The sequence below is a fragment of the Lytechinus pictus genome, chromosome 2, assembly GCF_037042905.1.
Source record: "Lytechinus pictus isolate F3 Inbred chromosome 2, Lp3.0, whole genome shotgun sequence".
NCBI classification, from domain to species: domain Eukaryota; kingdom Metazoa; phylum Echinodermata; class Echinoidea; order Temnopleuroida; family Toxopneustidae; genus Lytechinus; species Lytechinus pictus.
In genome coordinates, this window is record NC_087246.1 from 62,147,624 (window position 1) to 62,166,392 (window position 18,769).

The 18,769-nt window shown below is 36.4% G+C and overlaps 1 protein-coding gene across 19 annotated transcripts in view; it reads left to right on the forward strand.

Moving 5' to 3' along the window:
* The first annotated feature begins 361 nt into the window (after window positions 1–361).
* The window catches only part of LOC129269120 (hydrocephalus-inducing protein homolog), a 96,285-nt gene continuing 77,877 nt past the window's right edge, over window positions 362–18,769 (forward strand). For 7 of the 19 annotated variants that reach the window (XM_064095333.1, XM_064095343.1, XM_064095335.1 and 4 more), the window contains exons 1-16: window positions 372–469; window positions 6,544–6,706; window positions 7,497–7,622; window positions 8,764–8,883; window positions 9,595–9,729; window positions 10,781–10,980; window positions 11,559–11,683; window positions 12,563–12,764; window positions 12,993–13,119; window positions 13,482–13,757; window positions 14,488–14,779; window positions 15,267–15,481; window positions 15,980–16,080; window positions 16,934–17,069; window positions 17,460–17,624; window positions 18,464–18,616. In XM_064095333.1, coding sequence (XP_063951403.1) covers window positions 429–469; window positions 6,544–6,706; window positions 7,497–7,622; window positions 8,764–8,883; window positions 9,595–9,729; window positions 10,781–10,980; window positions 11,559–11,683; window positions 12,563–12,764; window positions 12,993–13,119; window positions 13,482–13,757; window positions 14,488–14,779; window positions 15,267–15,481; window positions 15,980–16,080; window positions 16,934–17,069; window positions 17,460–17,624; window positions 18,464–18,616 — 2,577 coding nt within the window. In that variant the 5' untranslated portion in view covers window positions 372–428. Of the gene's footprint in view, window positions 522–6,543; window positions 6,707–7,496; window positions 7,623–8,763; window positions 8,884–9,594; window positions 9,730–10,780; window positions 10,981–11,558; window positions 11,684–12,562; window positions 12,765–12,992; window positions 13,120–13,481; window positions 13,758–14,487; window positions 14,780–15,266; window positions 15,482–15,979; window positions 16,081–16,933; window positions 17,070–17,459; window positions 17,625–18,463; window positions 18,617–18,769 lie in introns of all 19 variants that reach the window. The other 12 variants (XM_064095336.1, XM_064095337.1, XM_064095338.1 and 9 more) reach the window with 4 other exon arrangements.

Below are 18,769 nucleotides of genomic sequence, written 5' to 3' on the forward strand. Positions count from 1 at the left end.
GCCGTCCCGAAGGTTTTGGTCATGTTCAAAACATTCGAGGGATATTTTCGAACGGTGTTCGAAGTAGATTTAAATGACCAACTGGTGGTCAAACAAAAGTCCTTTCATTCAGGCCAATTTTGCTTGATTCGGAATAAGTGTGATGGGGGCTTTACAGACATAAATGTCTAATAGTAAAGTATCCTCCTGTCATACAGATATATATTCTCGTGATCTTGGGAATACGTCTCATGCAAATTCTGTTATATATGCATATTCATCAGGGGAAGAGCTGTGTTTCTTACAGAGGTGTTCATTCGCATATTGACTTAATTTGCATAATTGATAAGCTTCGTACAGCCAATTAGAAAAGACGATAGTTGAACTCTCGTTGAATCCATGACAACCTTAAACAGCTTACGAGAAAATGGCGATAAAGATTTGTTTTGATGAGAAGTATTGCTACAAATCGTGAAATATGGATTGAAACGTAACTCATAAATTTAACAATTCGATATTTTTACCGCTTATTTTCCTGCATGGTATGTATGATGATTGAATAATTGTGAATGTTCGTTTTTCGAATTTGATGCGACTGTTCGGGACGAGAACAAAAATCTAAGTGTGGTCCCATTCGCGTTGTTTTGTGTAGGTAGGCTACTGGAATGGATGTGGGTTGATTGTGAAATGATTGTGTAGGCTAACGACGCGACGTTAGAATCGCTTATCCTAAGATGACATGCGTGGATTTTGATGGAGCTAAACGAATAATAATAATAATAATAGTACATTTCTTAAAAACGCATAACACCTACAGGTCTCTATGCGCGATTGACTAAATCAAACATTCTGAAAGAGGTGGGTTTTTAATTGAACTTTGAATTTCTCAAGCTGGGTAATATTTCTTAAAAAAAGTTAATGTCGGTGGTAGAGAATTCCATAGTGCTGGTGCAGCTTTCTGGAAAGCCCGATCCCCATATGATTTGAATATATATGAATGCTAACTTGAATTTTGGATAATGTTGAGTGTAATTTATTAGATCTAACGTTAGATCTAAGACTAAGACTAAGAGACTTTCAACTGACAAAGTGACAAATGAAAATGTGATATTTTTTTGTGATGGCATGAATAGCCAGGCGGCTTCTAGAGAGTAAAAATCATTTACTAACGTAAGGTTACTCTCATACGAAGCCAGGCCTTCTATCTCATAGACCCACACAGAGCCAGCCAAAACCTGAAACTTTCACCCCCGAGATTTCTACTTTCCTTCTAAAAGATCTAGCCTAGCTCTAAATCATGTAGGCCTAGGCCTACATGGGATAAAACTTCATTTCCGACATTTCTACGCTCTCGCGTCCGTAACGTTGGGGAAGTACAATAAGAAACAAGATGGCGGCGTAAACATCGGGCAAGTCTCTTCCGTCTTTTCACAATATTTTTTCATTTTTTTGATGAATTCTTGTTTTAAAAATAACAACGAGAGCGTAGAAATGTCGGAAATGAAGTTTTATCCCATGTAAATGATTTAGAGCTAGGCCTAGATCTTTTAGAAGGAATGTAGAAATCTCGGGGGTGAAAGTTTCAGGTTTTGGCCACTCACACTAATACGAGGTTCGTATATATATTCGAACCTCGTACACCGGACCGTGTTTGACCGTAGATTTCGAAGTAGTCGGCAAACATTGCTTCATTGCTGAGGTAATATTTGCCGAAACTCCTTCTCGCTACGCACCGGGGCTCTTTCCGGTAAGTAGCAATACATAACAAAATTATACATATGATATTTAACTCATTTCATTTAAAAAGAGCAAATTTTGCTTACCTCGGCCTAGCAAGTGACTTTGTTTGTCTCCTCTACGGAAATACAAGGAAGCCCGTTGGTGGCGCTAATAAATTTCACAACCTTGATTCAGCTCCTCGGTAATTTTATAACTGTGTCTAAATTCTTTGAATGCGTAATTCTTATGATTAATTTACTAATTATGGGCACCAATAAATAAAATACCTTCAAAAACATAATTCAGGATTACTATTGGCGATGATAACACTTTTGTTGCAATTAATTTAAAACGATGACTAATATAATTTTTTTTTTTAAAATACACATGCCTGGAACGAAACCAGCAGTACAAGCAGTATTAACGAACGTCATGGTATACCAAAGTCTATACAATGAAAAGATTGGACACTTCACGGACTTCGCGTAATGCCTTGCGTCGATTTGCGTGTAAAATAATGTAGGTTCCTAATCTTTCCCTTGTCGTGTCTTTGATATGAATATAAATCGCGCGCCCTCTTTAGGCGAAAATTGATATCTACGCTGACCAAATTTTATCTCCGTGAAATCTTCACTAAAGATCAAGAAAATATACATATTTTTAAGAAAAAACTTCAAGGAGAAGTCACGGAAGGATCTAAATGATTCGGTAAGTGTCATAGCAGAATGTGAAATACCAGATTATTGGTGATATTTTATGTGGGCAAAAGCCCACTATCTTTTTGACTTGTCGTGTGTGTCGCGTGCATATGACTGGTATTCCTTCGCACGCGAGATGATATGAACCCATGGGTGGGTTTTGGCTGGCTCTGTGTGGGTCTATGAGATAGAAGGCCTGGCTTCGTATGAGAGTAACCTTACGTTAGTAAATGATTTTTACTCTCTAGAAGCCGCCTGGCTAGGCATGAAGCCATGATTTATGAAATTGTGAAACTGAACGTTAAAAGCCTGTCAAGTAGACAGGAATAACTATCGTTTCTTGGGATTTATTTAATGATTTCTGACATTTTACTATCATCCCAATTCACCAATGGCAGCCCGTTAGTGCGAGTGCCCATGGGGAAAACCATCGCCCAATTCTTCGGGCTACATGGAGATCTAGATTTTTAGCAGAGTAAGTTGGTGGCACTGGCAGGGAGTCCAAGCTTCGTGTGTGTCCATACTTCGCGGATGGTCATCTAAAAACCTAGCTAATATCCTTAAAATCTGACATCATCTACGTGGAAAGCGACCTAAAATCATCCTAAGGTGCAAGTTTCTTTAGGATGAGTTCAGTATTCATGAAAATATTGACAAAAGAGCTCTGTAAATTTTGTCACCGTTAGCGCCCGTTCCTAAGAAATCTTAAATTCTCAACAAGCATCACAATATCATCATTTTGCAAGCAGATATATCATAAAAAATGTGAGTTCAATGTGGTACCGACTGATTTTATAGCATTTTGCTGTCAATCTGATATAAATATTTCACCTTTTGAGCTTGAGTTATTGTTTAAATCCCCACTAAGACTTTGGTCCGCAAATTTACGTCACACTTTTTCAGAACAGTTTTCCAGGACAGTGCTCATTTGTCGATCGGAATATAATTTTTAGATCACAATACCGGCGGAACCTCTTGACCTACTTCCCATTTTTGTCAGTGATTTTATAGTTTCCGATCTCGCTGTCAATGTGGTAACTATTTTTAGGTGGTCTGTCTATGACAGATCACCTCTTAATTTCGTCAGAATTTTCTTTATTTATTTATTTTAGCACCTATGTTTGTCTCCAACTTTTCTCCGAATTGGCTGAATCAATTTGGCTGATTTTTCTATCATATATAGAGTCTATCATAGAGACGGCATACTAAGCTTTTCAAGGTCACCTGGTCATGATGACGTCATCTACGCGCCATTTTGTAAAATTCTTAATTTGATCATATCTTCCTAACGGTTATTCAATAGTCAATCATATTCACATCAAATAAACTTTAGGTCAAAAGTCGTCTGTCAATGTCATCAAAGGTCATGAAAAGGTCATGACGCACGCGTCAAAGCTAAAAAAAATTTTCCAAATGGCCTATAAAAAATTTTGGGTACGTTTCAGGTCATTTTAAGCATTTCAAGATTTTGCGCGCGCGCGTTTTCGTACGTAATGGCGTTACGCAGCATAAATTCGCTGTTTTTTCAATGTGTATCTATTATTGATATAATTCCGATCAAATTGATACCTCGATCAGCTCTCTACGATCATTAAAAAGGGAATGAGCACCCATTAAAGTTTGCCGCACGCGTGCGCGCGAGCTCTTTCCATAGGCTCTATATGGGCAAAAACATGCCTATTAAAAATTCACTGTAGCTCTTCTGAACGAACGGGGACCCCCAATTTTTTTTTTATATTTCGATAGAATATGAATCATACATATGATTTCATATCTCATTCGACCCTAACGTATATTATGACGTCACCAAAATGGCGTCGGAAGTCAAAATATCCTTTTTGCGTGTTATGACGTCATAATAGTTATGCAAATTTGGCCCTAACTCCGTGAATATTGGTCAATTTTCGCCCAACTTTGGATATGTTATAGCTTAGGTCTTACTCTTTCTGAATCATTGCCTTTATTTTTCATTTTAATAAACGAATTATCCTCAAAAATTGCAAATAGTAAAGGCATGTCATTTTTACTCATTTTGCGTGTAATCTCTATGGGACATGACTTTTTCTCAAAACTAGATTTTACATTCCTCTATTTCGTGAGCCATATCTCCATTTTTTCTTGTCAGTTATCCCTGAGCATTTAGTATATTGTAGCTGAGATTCTAAGTTTTCGGAAGTGTTGCCTTCATTTTTCGATTAGATGCCGGGATCATGCCCGTTTTTCGCTTGCAAAAATGGATTTGTAATTCTCAAATTTGCTTACGTGTAATCTCTATGGGGAATATCGTGGCTGAATGGATAACGCACTTGACTTGCGTTCTCGGGGGCGCAGGTTCGAGTCCTGGGATAAACAAGATGATTTTTTTTTCTTTTACCACCTCGTACATGATCCTTTATGACAAAAGGTATAAAAGTTAAAATTTAGCAAGATAAAACAGATAATTACTGTTTTCATATCACATGTATTGTCATATATTGAGACCTTTTTCACAGTGCTTTATCATCTCCTGTCTTTCACAAGTATTCCATCCATAATGAACATTCCGTTGTCATCATGAAGATCATATTGATCTGCATGAACATTGTAATAGTGATCATGATGGCGAGAATAAGGACAGACCACCTAATTTGTCCGCATGACGAATTAAAATCTTGTTAAAAATTGGTTTTGTATAAATTGTGAACATTTTGTGAACAAATTTAAGACTGATTTTTTTTAAATGTCTGCGAAGTTTGGACTCCCCATCATAACAATAACATGCTCAAGATTCGACATGTTGTCAATGTCATTGTTAAGTTTTTCTGCAATAATTTTTGTTCTAAAATTTCTTTTCACAAAATGATATTTGCACCAATGTTTGTTAAATATATTTGTCTATTTTAATTGCAATGTTCATTTTCAAATTCCATCTCAATAATTCATAAAATCTTGAAATGTATCGCCATGTTTCACTTCGAATTCAATGTCGTTTAATTTTTTTTTTAATGAAATTTTGAAAATATGATCCTAAATTTGCAAGAAAGTTATCGTACTCGGAATAGAACCAAGGATTTCTTTATTTTTGGCATATTTTTCGGTGGCCCCGCTTCTTAAATCTGAGCTAAGCCGCTGAGTGCTCTGGTTATATGGCGCATATTCCACATTTTTTAGGGAAAATTTTGACTTTTTAAAGGGGATGTTTAAAATTAAAATCAGGACTTTCTGGTGGTAAGTGATAGTGCCTACATATAAAAATGTGTTTGGTGTGTGTTTTGGTGTTTGACTGTACTGGCTTGTGAAAAAGGTTTGCCATGTCAAATCTTGTCACATGTCGAATTTAGGGCTTGTTACTCTAGATCTAACACACCCAGAATTCAACATGTGCCTCCATTCGACAAACGTATTTCACAAGCCAGCACAGTCAATTACCACAACACACACCAAACACATATTCACGACCACTATCACTCATGAAAGTCCCCAATTCAACTCCAAAATCCCCTTTAAAATTTTTTGCTACCGGTATTGAAAATGCGGATTCTGTGCCATATTTCCAGAGCACAGCACAATTTGGTGGCCACACTGACTTGTGAATGTGCGATGCTAATTTATGCAAAATTTATTCATAAATCACAAAAAACGCCTTTTCTCCTTCATTTGTTGATCAATTTGAATTTTGTTTGCTTTATATGATAGCTCTAGGTAGAGAAACAACATTTTGAAACTTATTAAATATGCTAATTTATGCATATTTTTCAAAACTCACAAAATATGCTTATTTATTTGTTGACTGATTTCGATTTTTTGGTTCCATCTGTGAGCTACATGAGGTTCACCAAGGTTCTACACAGAATTTAGACATTTTGACTAGAAAATTATTTTTGCTAATTTATACGAAATTAAATCACAAAAAATACTTCTTCTCTGTCATTTCTTCATCAATTTCAATTCTGTTTCCTCAATTTACATATAATTCACTACAGTGTCAACTGGGCTGAAATTAAAAATTGTGTTAATTTTTTTCATTGCAAGATGCTCCACATCATTGATGTGCTAGTGTTTTAATTTCTTTGCTGAATGACTTCTTTAATTTTTAGGCTTGATACAGAGACAGCCAGGTATTCATAAGCCCAGTTTTTATTTGTCTACAACCTTATATCTTGTGCAGAATTCTTGAATATACATACACACACGCCAGTAAGATGCCTACTGGATTTGAGAAGCAGGCTGCCCAGAGGGCTACAGACTGTGGGGAAACGCCACCCTACGACAGCAAAGTTACGGCCCCCAGGAATCCCAAGCTGATACGAGGCCCTAAAGAAGAAATTAAGGTATATTGAACATAAATTCCAATTGTGATAATGATCTCAAGATGAGTTTGAACAGAACTCAATAAATAGAAATGTGTAAATGTGCCCAGTGATTCTACAGTAGTAGGAAATGTGTAATTGCTGAGAAATGGGCAAAGTAAGCATGGCATTTTGGCTGGGCGATGGGTCTTTTCCAGGGATCTGTTGGCAATCTTCAGTGAGCTCACATTTCAGCTGAGATTCATATTATTTTACGATTAGGTTTATCTAATCTTACTAGATTTAGATCTAATTGTAACAATTGACATTCATTTTAAAATACTTGCTACTGAAATTATTGCCTGCTGCAATTACTTGAGTGTTTCATGTAGCATTAATGTACATGTAATTAGTTGGAAATTAGTGGAAAGCTGAAACATTCAGAAGAACTTCTTGCTATTGATTTAAATAAGGTAATTTCTTTTATAACTTTTTGTGTTACAGTGTAATTAAATTTTGATAATGTTAACTGTAATCATTTTTATGGTTTGCAACCTTGAAACATACATGTAATATGCTAATACTGTCTGCTGGACCAACTTTAATTTTCAAAAAGGAAAAGAGCTCTCTTCACTTTTTGAATAATACTTTTATATATATACATCTATACCCAGTTGTATACAAAATATGAAAATCATCCTTTTGTAGAAAATGAAACCAACTTTGTTATCTTTTTCAGTCCTGTTGATGATATTTGATGTTAATTCATATTGATCAGATATTGTTATTTTGCAATCTCAACTTGAGTTACCTTTTTTTTGTTTTGTTGCAGATGACCCCTTCTTCATTTATGAAAGAGATATCACAAACAACAGAAGAGAAGCTTGCAAACACACATTCAATGTACATTCCCAAGATAATTGAACTCATGGATATGGGTGATAACACTCACCAAAAGGTAGGTATGCAGGCGTGGATCCATAAGCGCTCTTTTAAGCCTGAAAAAAATTGACAAGCAAAAAAAATATATCATTAGTCCAAAATTGATGGACATTTCTCTCCCCAAAAAAATTGAAAAGCAAAAAAAATGAGCTCATCGCTTTTTTTGCGGGGTGCATTTCAAATTTTATGGATGAGCAATGAATTTATTCTACATGCTGCACTTTCTAAAAAGAATTATTTATTTACCACTCATGGAATGAAAAGTATATCAGCTAATGGTGTGTTTTTGTAGCGGTCTATATAATTCTTAAATTGCAAGCAAATTTAACGTGGTGCCCCTGCACATCTCGCCCCTCGATCCGCACCTGGTATGACATGGTGCCACATGTCTGCGCTGTACCGCTTGTCTGTGCATACATGTATTTGTGCAATTCTATTCAAAGCGTAACGTAACAACCACAGCATTTACATTTCATCTGCGATACAGAGATAAATATTCATTAAAAAATCAGTCCAAGTGATGAAAATAGCTCTAATTGCAGCCTTTTCTCATCAAAGTCCACATAGTGTGTGCAAATTGAATTAATGGGTGTGCAGATATAGGGCTCTGTTGTTTTATTAAATATAATATTGACAGCCTGTGGTTCATTGTGATGATTTTATATTTTGTGAAATTTTATTTGGATGCAATTTTCAGCCCACTTACAAAATATAAGAAACAATATCGAATCAAGCTTTTGTTGAATTTTAATTTGAGTCATGTTTAATCTTCAGTCTATTTTATGTGTTCAAAAATGGGGCCATCTTTACATTCATTTACATTTGATATCTAAAAACTCAAGTCTATGCCCATATACATATGCTGAGTAACATTAAAGCATTTTTAATTGTTTTTTGTACTTTTATTTAAATGTAGATGTAATTCTTTGTATTTTTGTGTACAGAAGTTTGATAGTTTTCTCTTTTTTTTTCCAGATTTATTAATTCACAATCTTGAAGAAAAATTATGCACAGAAAATTACATTGATTTATCTATTTGCTTCCTATATATAATGTCTTTTAATAACTTTTGGTTCCCAATAGATTTGTCATAGGCAGAGTAACCTAGACATGATATGGTTTATGATTTACTATTGTTTGTCTATTCCTCTCTTCAGTTCTCAATGGTTGATATTGATGAGCCATTGTTCCAGCCCTTCCCTTCAGAGATCACATTCCAACAATTTGAGCCTCACATCATTTATGAAGTCCCTCTTCTACTTAGGAATAATGACAAGGTAAAAGGAAAGGATTTTTTTTTCTGAACCCATTCATTAATAATAGGATATGATTTTGTACGTACAGTGTGGTGGTAGTGGTTCTGACTTTCGCCTTGTAAACAGAGGGTCGTGTGTTCGAATCCCAGCGAGGTCTGACATCCTATGGCAAGGCGTTAATCCACACTTTGCCACTCTTGACCCAGGTGCTAAATGGGTACCCGGTAGGATGTGAAAGTCACTGTAGCTTGTCCAGTATTGTGTGTGCCTCACCGGCGACTGACTGGAATACTCCCCAGGGAGTGGAGGATGTGCACATATTGTGTGCGGGAATTAACTGATTGAATCCGATAACCGGGGCAATAATACATCTGTAAAGCGCTTAGACACGTTGTTTCGATGTATTAAGTGCTAGATATAAAAGCGGATTATTATTATTATTTCCAATATCCGTTGTCATTGTTGTAACATCACAATTAAGGGGTTTTGCGAGAGCCATATTTGCAATCAATTGTAAACATCACGTTTACCATCAATTGATCAATTTAACCTGTATTACATCAATTGGCAGGGTGATAAAATAATTGTGGTTCTGCATTTGTTCATGTCTAAACCAAGTATTTCTCTGTTAAGTTTATTGCAGTATTACTTTGAAAATATTCCTCCCTTTTATCCTACCCTACAAAAATCAATAACTGTATATTTTTGACTGGCATGTGATCGATTTCATAGGTTTCGCGGCTAGTCAAAGTGTACCAAGCGGACTCACCCTACTTCAAGATCATCAGTCCCCCGGATGTAACGACCAAGGTTGCTCCTGGTATGGCAACAATCTTCAGAATACAGTTCACTCCGTCAGAGAAAAGGGTGAGCAGATTAGCAATTTATTGTTTCTTTATATCAAAATTAATTTATTCGATAATAGGATTTGGTTTACAAATCTGTTTCCAAAATTAAAATAAATATCTAATGAAAATAAACTGATGTAAATTTTGATTAATCCAGGAAGATGGTCAATTTATTATGAAAAAAATCAGTCTTCTCATCAAGACTTATTCATTCAGCAGAGAATATGTTTAACATCTGACCCTAGACATGCCATGAGCTCATCTGAGTTGTCCGTGGGTCAACCAAATCACACAAGGAGGAGTACCTAGGTCTTGACTTGAAATTTACTCTCTCCCGAATCATAACTCTAAATGAAAGGATTCAGACAGTCGGTTATATTGGACTAAGAATATATGGTCTTTGAAGGTCTGTTAACCTTTGACTAGAGGTGGATAATTTAGCAGTCATTAGGATGAAACCTGGAAAAGAATGCAGCAGTTCAAACTGACAATGATTATTAGAATTCCAGCTTCCGATTAAATGTGCATCATCTCCACTCAGTGGGGGAGCAGTGATCTCATTTGCGCCATTTGCATAATTGAAGGACAGATATTATTTACGTCTCTTTGGTAATCCTCACCATTCCTATCTGCTCATTGTGGAGAGTGGCAAAATATGCCTTGACAAAGGACACTATTTCTACAGTGGATTTTGATTCTTTATTAAAGCTCATAGTAGACCATTCTAAAATCCAAGACTTATTCGATTTGAATATCAACAACATAATTTTTCACCCCAAATAATCATCCATTTAATCCATTGGAGATTTATTCCGCCTAGTTAGATATACATGACCATGTATGGAAAATGCATCAGATGGTGTAATCATCCAGCCCAAAGGGGTTAAGATAGGTTTTGTATATATAACTCTATATTATAGAGAAAGCAAGAGACATTAGGAATGGATAGAGAAGGCAAGTTCTAAATTTGTCATCACTCTTTGTACGACACTTAGTTTGGTAAAACCACGTCTATCTTGTCAAAGTTAACATATTCATGCAACTAATTTTTTTGTGTGCCCTATCAACAGGATTATATCCATGAACTGATCTGCATGACGGAGAGGGAGAAGTTTGTAGTCCCAGTGAAGGCCATTGGTGCCAGGGCCATGCTGGATTTCCCTGATGAGGTCAACTTCTCTATGTGTCCTGTCAAGTACCCTAGCACAAAGACATTACTGGTCAGGAACATAGGGAACAAGGAAGCCCACTTTGCACTCTATGCTTCAGGGTTAGTCTTCTTAAAATCATAGGCCCGTATTCTGAAGTCGTGTTTAACTTAATCTCGGGTATAAAGTTGTGGTTTAAGTATGGATAGCGATTTATTACATAAATCACTAACAGTAGAGATATCATATTTCAGCTCATTTGGCTCCCAAGTCATTCATTATTGTCTAGGAAGTATAAATAGATGATTGTCTTCACCATCATTGAATCAGGAAAGAGCACAGTAAGCATAAGAAACATACAACTTGATAAAAATTTTGACGATTTTGGCTTTCCATAAATTTAGCACAGAGTTAGACCATGGTCTAAGTTAAACCTGACTTCAGAATACGGGCCATAGTGAACTGAATAGATAATAATATATTTATACAAATGTATGCTATATTATCTGTGTACATAGGAATGATTATAGAGATTATACTGTAACTGTTGTAGTTCTCAATTAGTACAATTTATCAATTTAAGTGAATTTTACTACTTGATTGTGAGATGCAAGCAATCTTATTGATTCCCATATTTTAATTGTTTGCAAATGTAGGAACACTGCTTGTAAATATTTCTCTTTCATGTTTCTCACTGTAGACCATTCTCAGTCTCACCAGAAAATGGGATTTTGGCAGTCAACGACAGTCTTCAAGTAGAATTGACCTTTCAACCTCTGACCGTCGGAGATCACAACGATGACCTTGTCATTAACTTTGACTCAGGTATATAAAGATGTTGCCATTCTTTTGTGCATCAACTATGTGTTTTCCAACAAAAAAATTGTTAACTTTGATTGTGATACCGGTATTCCCTTTTTTTATCATAAACATAGTTTACTTTGATTTAAAATACAATAGAAATATGCAACTTTTTGATAGCACGTAATACAAATATTTCTAAGCGCTGCGTATCATTACAATTGCTTCAGCATTTCGACTTTGATCAGGTGCTCAAGCTTTTAAAGAATTTCATGCTACCAAGTGCTCATTTACTACAATGTACATTTGGTCAGAGAGTGCCAATTGTAGATTACTGCTTTGCCAGAGAATGTTAGTGTTGCAGAGGAAGTTGAACCCCTGACCTTGTGGTACAAAGTCCAGAGACTTAGTCACTGATTCATAATTGTCTTATGTATGGAATACTTATTTACGTATATCGATGTTAGTCATGAAATTTGATAATTGACCTTGACCATGGACCTTGATGCATCTCTGTTCCAAGATTAATCACTTCAGGAATGGTTAAACTATAATTCGATGTGCTTAGCCCATTTAACATTAATTAAGTTGTTCAATTAATAGTGTGAAGAATTGTAGAGTCTTATATCTTCAAATTTCAAAATTTCCCTATAATTTTGGCTGCTTTTTTTTTTTGCTATTCCCTTTTATGAGCACAGACTTGATATCTGCTATAAGCTATTGAAATACTTGTATTTGATTTGCCCTGAATCTCTGTCACTTGTTATTAATATAAAACAGGATCAAGACAACATTTGACATTAAACAAGTCAAGGATATATTTTTTTAATAAATGCAGTTCTAAAAAAAACAAAAAAACAAAAACTGTGACTTGGTCAATAATTTACATTTGTATCCTAACAGGTGAAGACATCAGTGTGAACCTGTATGGTGGTGCCTATGATGCCAATGTGCGACTTGATAAGAATTCTTTGCGTATTGAGAACACCTACATCTCCATGGCCAATCAAAGGACAGTTACCATCTCAAATCGCAGTGATGTCATTGTGCACTACAAGTGGAAGCAGTGTGCGACGGCAGAGGAGGAGCAGCAGCAGAAACAAGGGTCAGTTTTCAAAGATATTTTGAGTACTATTTTGTTCATTATCGTCATCAGTTATATTTTCCTGGCTAGTCTTTAGTTGGAAGCTGTCGCTGGGTTTTGTTATGAAAGAGGATGTATAGTCTGTGAATGTAGGGACTTAAGTTTCTTCTAAAACTGATTTTGATGTAAAAAATATTCTGACCCTGTTGTAATGCATGGTTTTTTGAATTTTTTTTCTGTACTGCACAGGTTTTTTGGTCACATCGAATCTGAGCAGCAAATGGAGCATGATGCGTTCCTTCAAGAATGTATCATGGATCCAACACTGAGGGATCGTATGGCTATCCTTACACGAACATTCCAGAATAGACGCACGGTAAGAAAATAGGGTAACTTGCAGATGGTCTACTAACACGCTCTTTGGCTACCTTCTGTTTCGTCAACAACCAGTCATCTACTCCTCATTTTGGTCTTAGCCCAATCATAGTTAAGCTGTACCAAATTTGTCTAGTATTCACTTGGTCTAACACAGTTTAGACTGATTGTTTAAATCATTTGTTCATGAATCGAAGTAGTTGTGGGGTGAACTATTTGCATTTGCATTTCATCTCAAACTTAGCATGTGTTTGACAGTAAAGAAGGTTTTCTTTTGAAACATTGTGAGATGTTTAGACTGTGTTAAGAACTAATAGAGAAGAGCTTTTAGTAGAAATGATTTGTTTTCTCATTTCTTTGCAGCTTGTTCAAGGGGATGAATTGCTGTTCTCGGATGATGCTTTCAATATTATGCCTGAAGAGGGCGACATTTGGCCAAATTCCACCTGTGAGATCAGCGTGGTTTTCAAACCTTCTGTCGCCAAGGCCTATAATCAGATCGCCTACTGTGACATCGTCGGTCGGGAGACCAGACTTCCACTGAGATTGAAAGGAGATGGAATCGGACCCCAAGTGTTCTTCTCCTATGATACCATGAACATGGGCCACATCTTCATCAACTCCAAGCATTCATATGAGGTGAGTGATGTGGCGGATGTTCTTGGGTTCAGTTTCACAGGAATGTTCATGTTATGCATGATCTTATGAACAACTGGAATATGGCAAGCAGTATGTGTATTTCTTTGGCATTAGTTGCAACTGAATCATGCATATTTGAAAAAAATTATATATTTTTAAAATTTCCACTAAATTCTACTCGCAATGATCAATACAGCGATGATGATCACTGTTAAAACTCTTTCATTTTACAGACCAAAGAATTTTTTGCCGTGGCAATGAATTGATTTAACAAAAACAAAAATATACTCAAAGTTTGTTGAATAGTTTGGAGCTTTTGAACTAACATTTTGGCACTTTGTTCTCTGGTTGTTCATAAAGTCTTGGGAACTTTATATGAAGAGCTGTCAAACACCCTTGGTATTACATATTGAAGTTCAGTTTGATCTGCATCTGATCATGAAACAAATATGTTGGTGTCACACTATTGAGCTGTAATACACTTTATTTTATGAAATAAAATGACATAACATCATAACTGATTTTGTACTAGTTCTGAAATATCTGCCATACCACTTTTCATTTAGATAACCTTGTTTTTACAGTGTAATATTCAGCTTCACGGTATTCTTCAGATGTCTTTTTTTTTCCATATGGCTGATGACTAATAGTAAAAAATGTGTTTTGCTTGCGGTACAATATGTACATGAAGAATCAGTATATTCACGCTGAGTTTTTTTTGCTGTTGTAGGTGGTTCTTGGGAATCGTGGAGACATTGATGCTGCTTTCCGGCTAGTCCCTTCCGACTCCACTTTCGGGCCTTACTTCAACTTCTCTCCCAGCTCAGGAGTGCTTGAACCTGGAGCCTTCCAGGCCATCGATGTGACCTTCTCCTCCCCTCACCTGGGGGACTTCAGCGAGGACTTCTACTGGGAGGTGCAAGGGTTACCCTACCAGCACAAGCTCAACTTCAGGGGCTGTGTCATAGGACCCACCTTCCATTTCGACGTCCCACGGCTCAAGTTTGGTACCATTTCATATGGTAAGTGCGATATGAACTTTTGGTCTATAATTTTAACTTGGATTTAACATCTACAATGTGAATTATGCATAGATAGCAAAGGAAAAGGCAAAATATTTTCTAGGCAAAACATTTTCTATGCTGTTCCTTGTGTTTACCTGACTTATGATATTGAAATTATTTACCCAACAATGATTTTACAAAAGGAAGGCAAAATAAATCTATGATACATGCTTTGGACACCTTTCTCTAAGTCAATCTTTGCCACAAGAATCTCAAAGCATCTTTGCCTTACTAACGCTCCAATTTCGTCATAGACAAGACAAAAGGAAATGCAAAATAACAGCTGTGAAAAACGCTTAGTGCCTTTGTCGCAGGATAATTGATAAAAGAGTTCTGATCATATGCCTCAATGGTCATAGTTTATACCGTATATCGTAATTCTATTTCATGTTTGAAATGCAAATTGATAATATTGATAATTGAAAATAATCTTTTGTTTCTGAAGGTTTCAAGAGCACGGAGGTTGCCACCTTGGTGAATACAGCCCTGGTGCCCATGAGTTTCAGCCTGAGAGTCCCTGGGGACGGTGAGGGTGATGTGGTGTCTGCTACTAGTGGTGAGGTAACCCTAGGAAGATCTAACTTCAGTACTCCTGCAAAGGAATTCCAGATCATCCCATCCTCTGGCATGGTTGAACCTCAGAGTGAGGTCAAGATCGAGGTCAGTACACTCATTTTGAACGAGTACTGATTTCTTGTTTGTTTGTTTTTACTTTACTTTTTGATTAGGTATGTGAATCCTGATCAATCGCTGATTTGGCACTGCAAGAAACTTACCTTCAATTCCAAAGCGTAATTTCAACAACAAAAAAGCGTAATGGGGCATTGCTGTAGAGTTGAGCAGCAAACTGAATGCAAGTCAGCTACAAATTTATGTTTATTGAAAGGACTTATGCTTGACTTTTGGGACAAACGCTTGATTTGGAAATGAACATAAGTTTCTCGCAATGCCCTCATAAGTCCTCAAGCACGCAGGAAACCGGAAAGGGATAACAGGTATCAAATGATTTTTCTTAGTTCTTCCCTAGTTTACATAATTGGTATATCTATAAGTAGTTAAATGCGACACAATTCTCTGCTTTCTTAAGTTTGATAGGATTGAGTTGAGATCATATGATGTATAATGAACGTCAATTCCATAAAAATTTATTTTCACCAGGTTGAGCTGACTTCCAACTCCCTCAAGAAGTATGATCTTGCCCTTGTTGTTGATGTAGATGGAGTAGGACAGGAGTTGTTGTCTCTTCCTATATCAGCTAAGTAAGTTTCAACATTCTTTTTCCAAACTTTTTCTTTGTTGCCTACTCTCCTACAAGTTTACTTTGAGACATTATCACCACGTGATGTATATAGTGCTATTAACCCTTTGCACATGAATATTGCAAGATTGCACATTCTTAGAATTGATTCCCACATTTGCACTAATTACTTTCACTCTCATCTTTGCACCAGCAGATCCTGGTGAAAGCTTTAATTCTTCAGTAACATCTATAAATTATCAGAATCAATTGTGCAATGAGGAAAGAAAAATTCAAGAAAAACATTGAAAGAACAATAGTCATGATGCCTTTAGGATGAATTCAGTGTGCAAAGAGTTAATGGTATTGGCGATCAGTAACTTGTCATTCACATAGTGTTATCATCACTTGCGATGGATGGCAATAGGCTATTAGTAATGTGCCATTCACCTATTATCCCCACTTACAATAGATTGCAATAGGTGATCTGTAATTTGTCGTTCAGATGTTATTACCACTTGCAATGGATGGCAAAAGGCGATCAGCAATGTGTCATTCAGATGTTCTGATAGATAACACGTTTAACACCTCTCATCAGCAGCATTGTTACATATGATTCACCGCAATGCATATTATGATGTATAATATGTCATGATATTAGTTATAGTGAGAGCATTAAGTTTTATGCTTGATCTAAACTCCACTGAGACAAACCAGCAGTGGTCAATCATGAAAATGTAGTTAATTTTGTATTCATCTATAGATAAGGAGTGCAGCCATTCTTTTAGGAATATTCAAATTAGCAATTAGTCAAACTGTTCATTCATATCAGGGGTTAGTCAGTTTGAGAACAAATTTATGTTTTTTTTCTGCAGATGTGTTGTGCCTTCCATATCAGTGGTGACTCCAATCCTAGACTACACCCGCTGCTTCTTGAACCACCCTTATGAACTCAGCGCTCGGCTCTGCAACGATACAGACCTTCCAGCAAAATATGACCTCATTCCTCAAGTAAGTTTGAATGTAATTGTTAACAATGAGGGATTAAAAAAACCGATTATATCTAATATATTTTGTTAAACCTTATGTGCAAAAGGCATACTTTGTGAAACTGCTGACGATATAGTATATTGAACAATACGTTGACCTTGGATACATGACTTTGATCTTGAACCCCCCTTCTTCACTGTTGTAGCCGTGCACCTGGGTAGTGGCTGAAAGACACTCTTGTCTATTTTAGCTCATATCTTCTTTGTTTACTTGCTCAAAATGTGATGAAATATGTCACTGATAGTAGTAGGTGGCCAGGTAAACTTAAATTTGATTTGACCTAGCCTTAAGAGACATATATTTCCTTGCATATGACATACCATTTATTGTTCATTACTGTCTCCCCAAAAGGAAGTGGATGATATCACACCCATGCTGTTCAGCAGCCCAGAACCGACAGGGATCCTACCCCCTCACACAACCCGTAGGGTACCCCTAGTCATCACCCCTCAAGGGCTGGAGGAACTGGAAACATACGCCGAGTTCAGCATCTTTGGTAGCATGGAACCACCCCTGGTGAGTCATATGTCTTTGTTTATCTATTGTATTTTCTTGAAAAGATTTTGCCAGCACTGTGAGTTCATTCTTGAATTGTTTGAATATTCAAGGATATTTGATGAAGATAGAAAAAGTAAATTTACATTGATATTCAAAATCTCCTTTTCTATCCTTTTTGGTATTGCAATATATGCCAGTATGTTGTTAGCATCGGCCGGCAAGCTAAAACATGTTAGTCATCCCTGATATACATGAATATGTATATCAGGGGTGACATTTTACATTGTTTTAGATTGTTGTATAATGAAAAATTACATTTTGCCTTTCAAAAGTGATGGAAAGTCAGAGTTTGCAAAAAAATGTGTACAGGTACATCTAATTAAACTAGGTACATCTAATTAAACTTAAATTATTTATTTTCAACCATCAAGGTATTTAGAATTTTTAAATAACACAATGATGGCTTGGTGACCTTGCATACAGCAGAGCCCTTCAAAAGGGGTTTCTAATTGGAATGCCTTCAGATAAAATAATATGTTGCACCTTTGCAAAGCTGCACAAAGAAACATTATTGAACATTACTTTGCAACCAATGGCAGACTTAGAGAGCAGTAGATTCAGATTCCCATGAGCCAGGTTCTATTCCCTTGATTCGCTAGTGCCCCTCTGTAAGGCATATACCTTCATTACAAGGTCCCTTGGAAAGGACCTTCAGTCCTCTGGTTACTTGTTAACAAGCTTTCGTGCTTTCTTAGCAATCGGGTAAAAATCACCACTGTAAATTACAGTTCCCTGAATAAGAAAAAAAAAAATTGATTGAAAATCTAACATGGCCATTTTTGTTTGTTCCCATGCAGCAAGTGGTGCTGAAGTGCATAGGGGAGGGGCCAGTGGTCCATGTGACCCCAGCTGAGATAGACTGGGGTCAAACTCAGGTCCTGAAAGACATCTCAAGGGTCGTGACCTTATCCAACGAGTCTCTCATACCAGCCCCATTCTCAGCACGTATGGTAAGTACAGTCCCCTATTAGAATGAATTCAATATAACAAAAAGTAACTATTAAAAGTTTTAACTTGTACAAGCATAATGCACTTTGTTCTGTGAAGTTCCATCTTAAGTTTGCAACAAGAATCAGGAATCTATCATTGTAAGTCATGAAAGT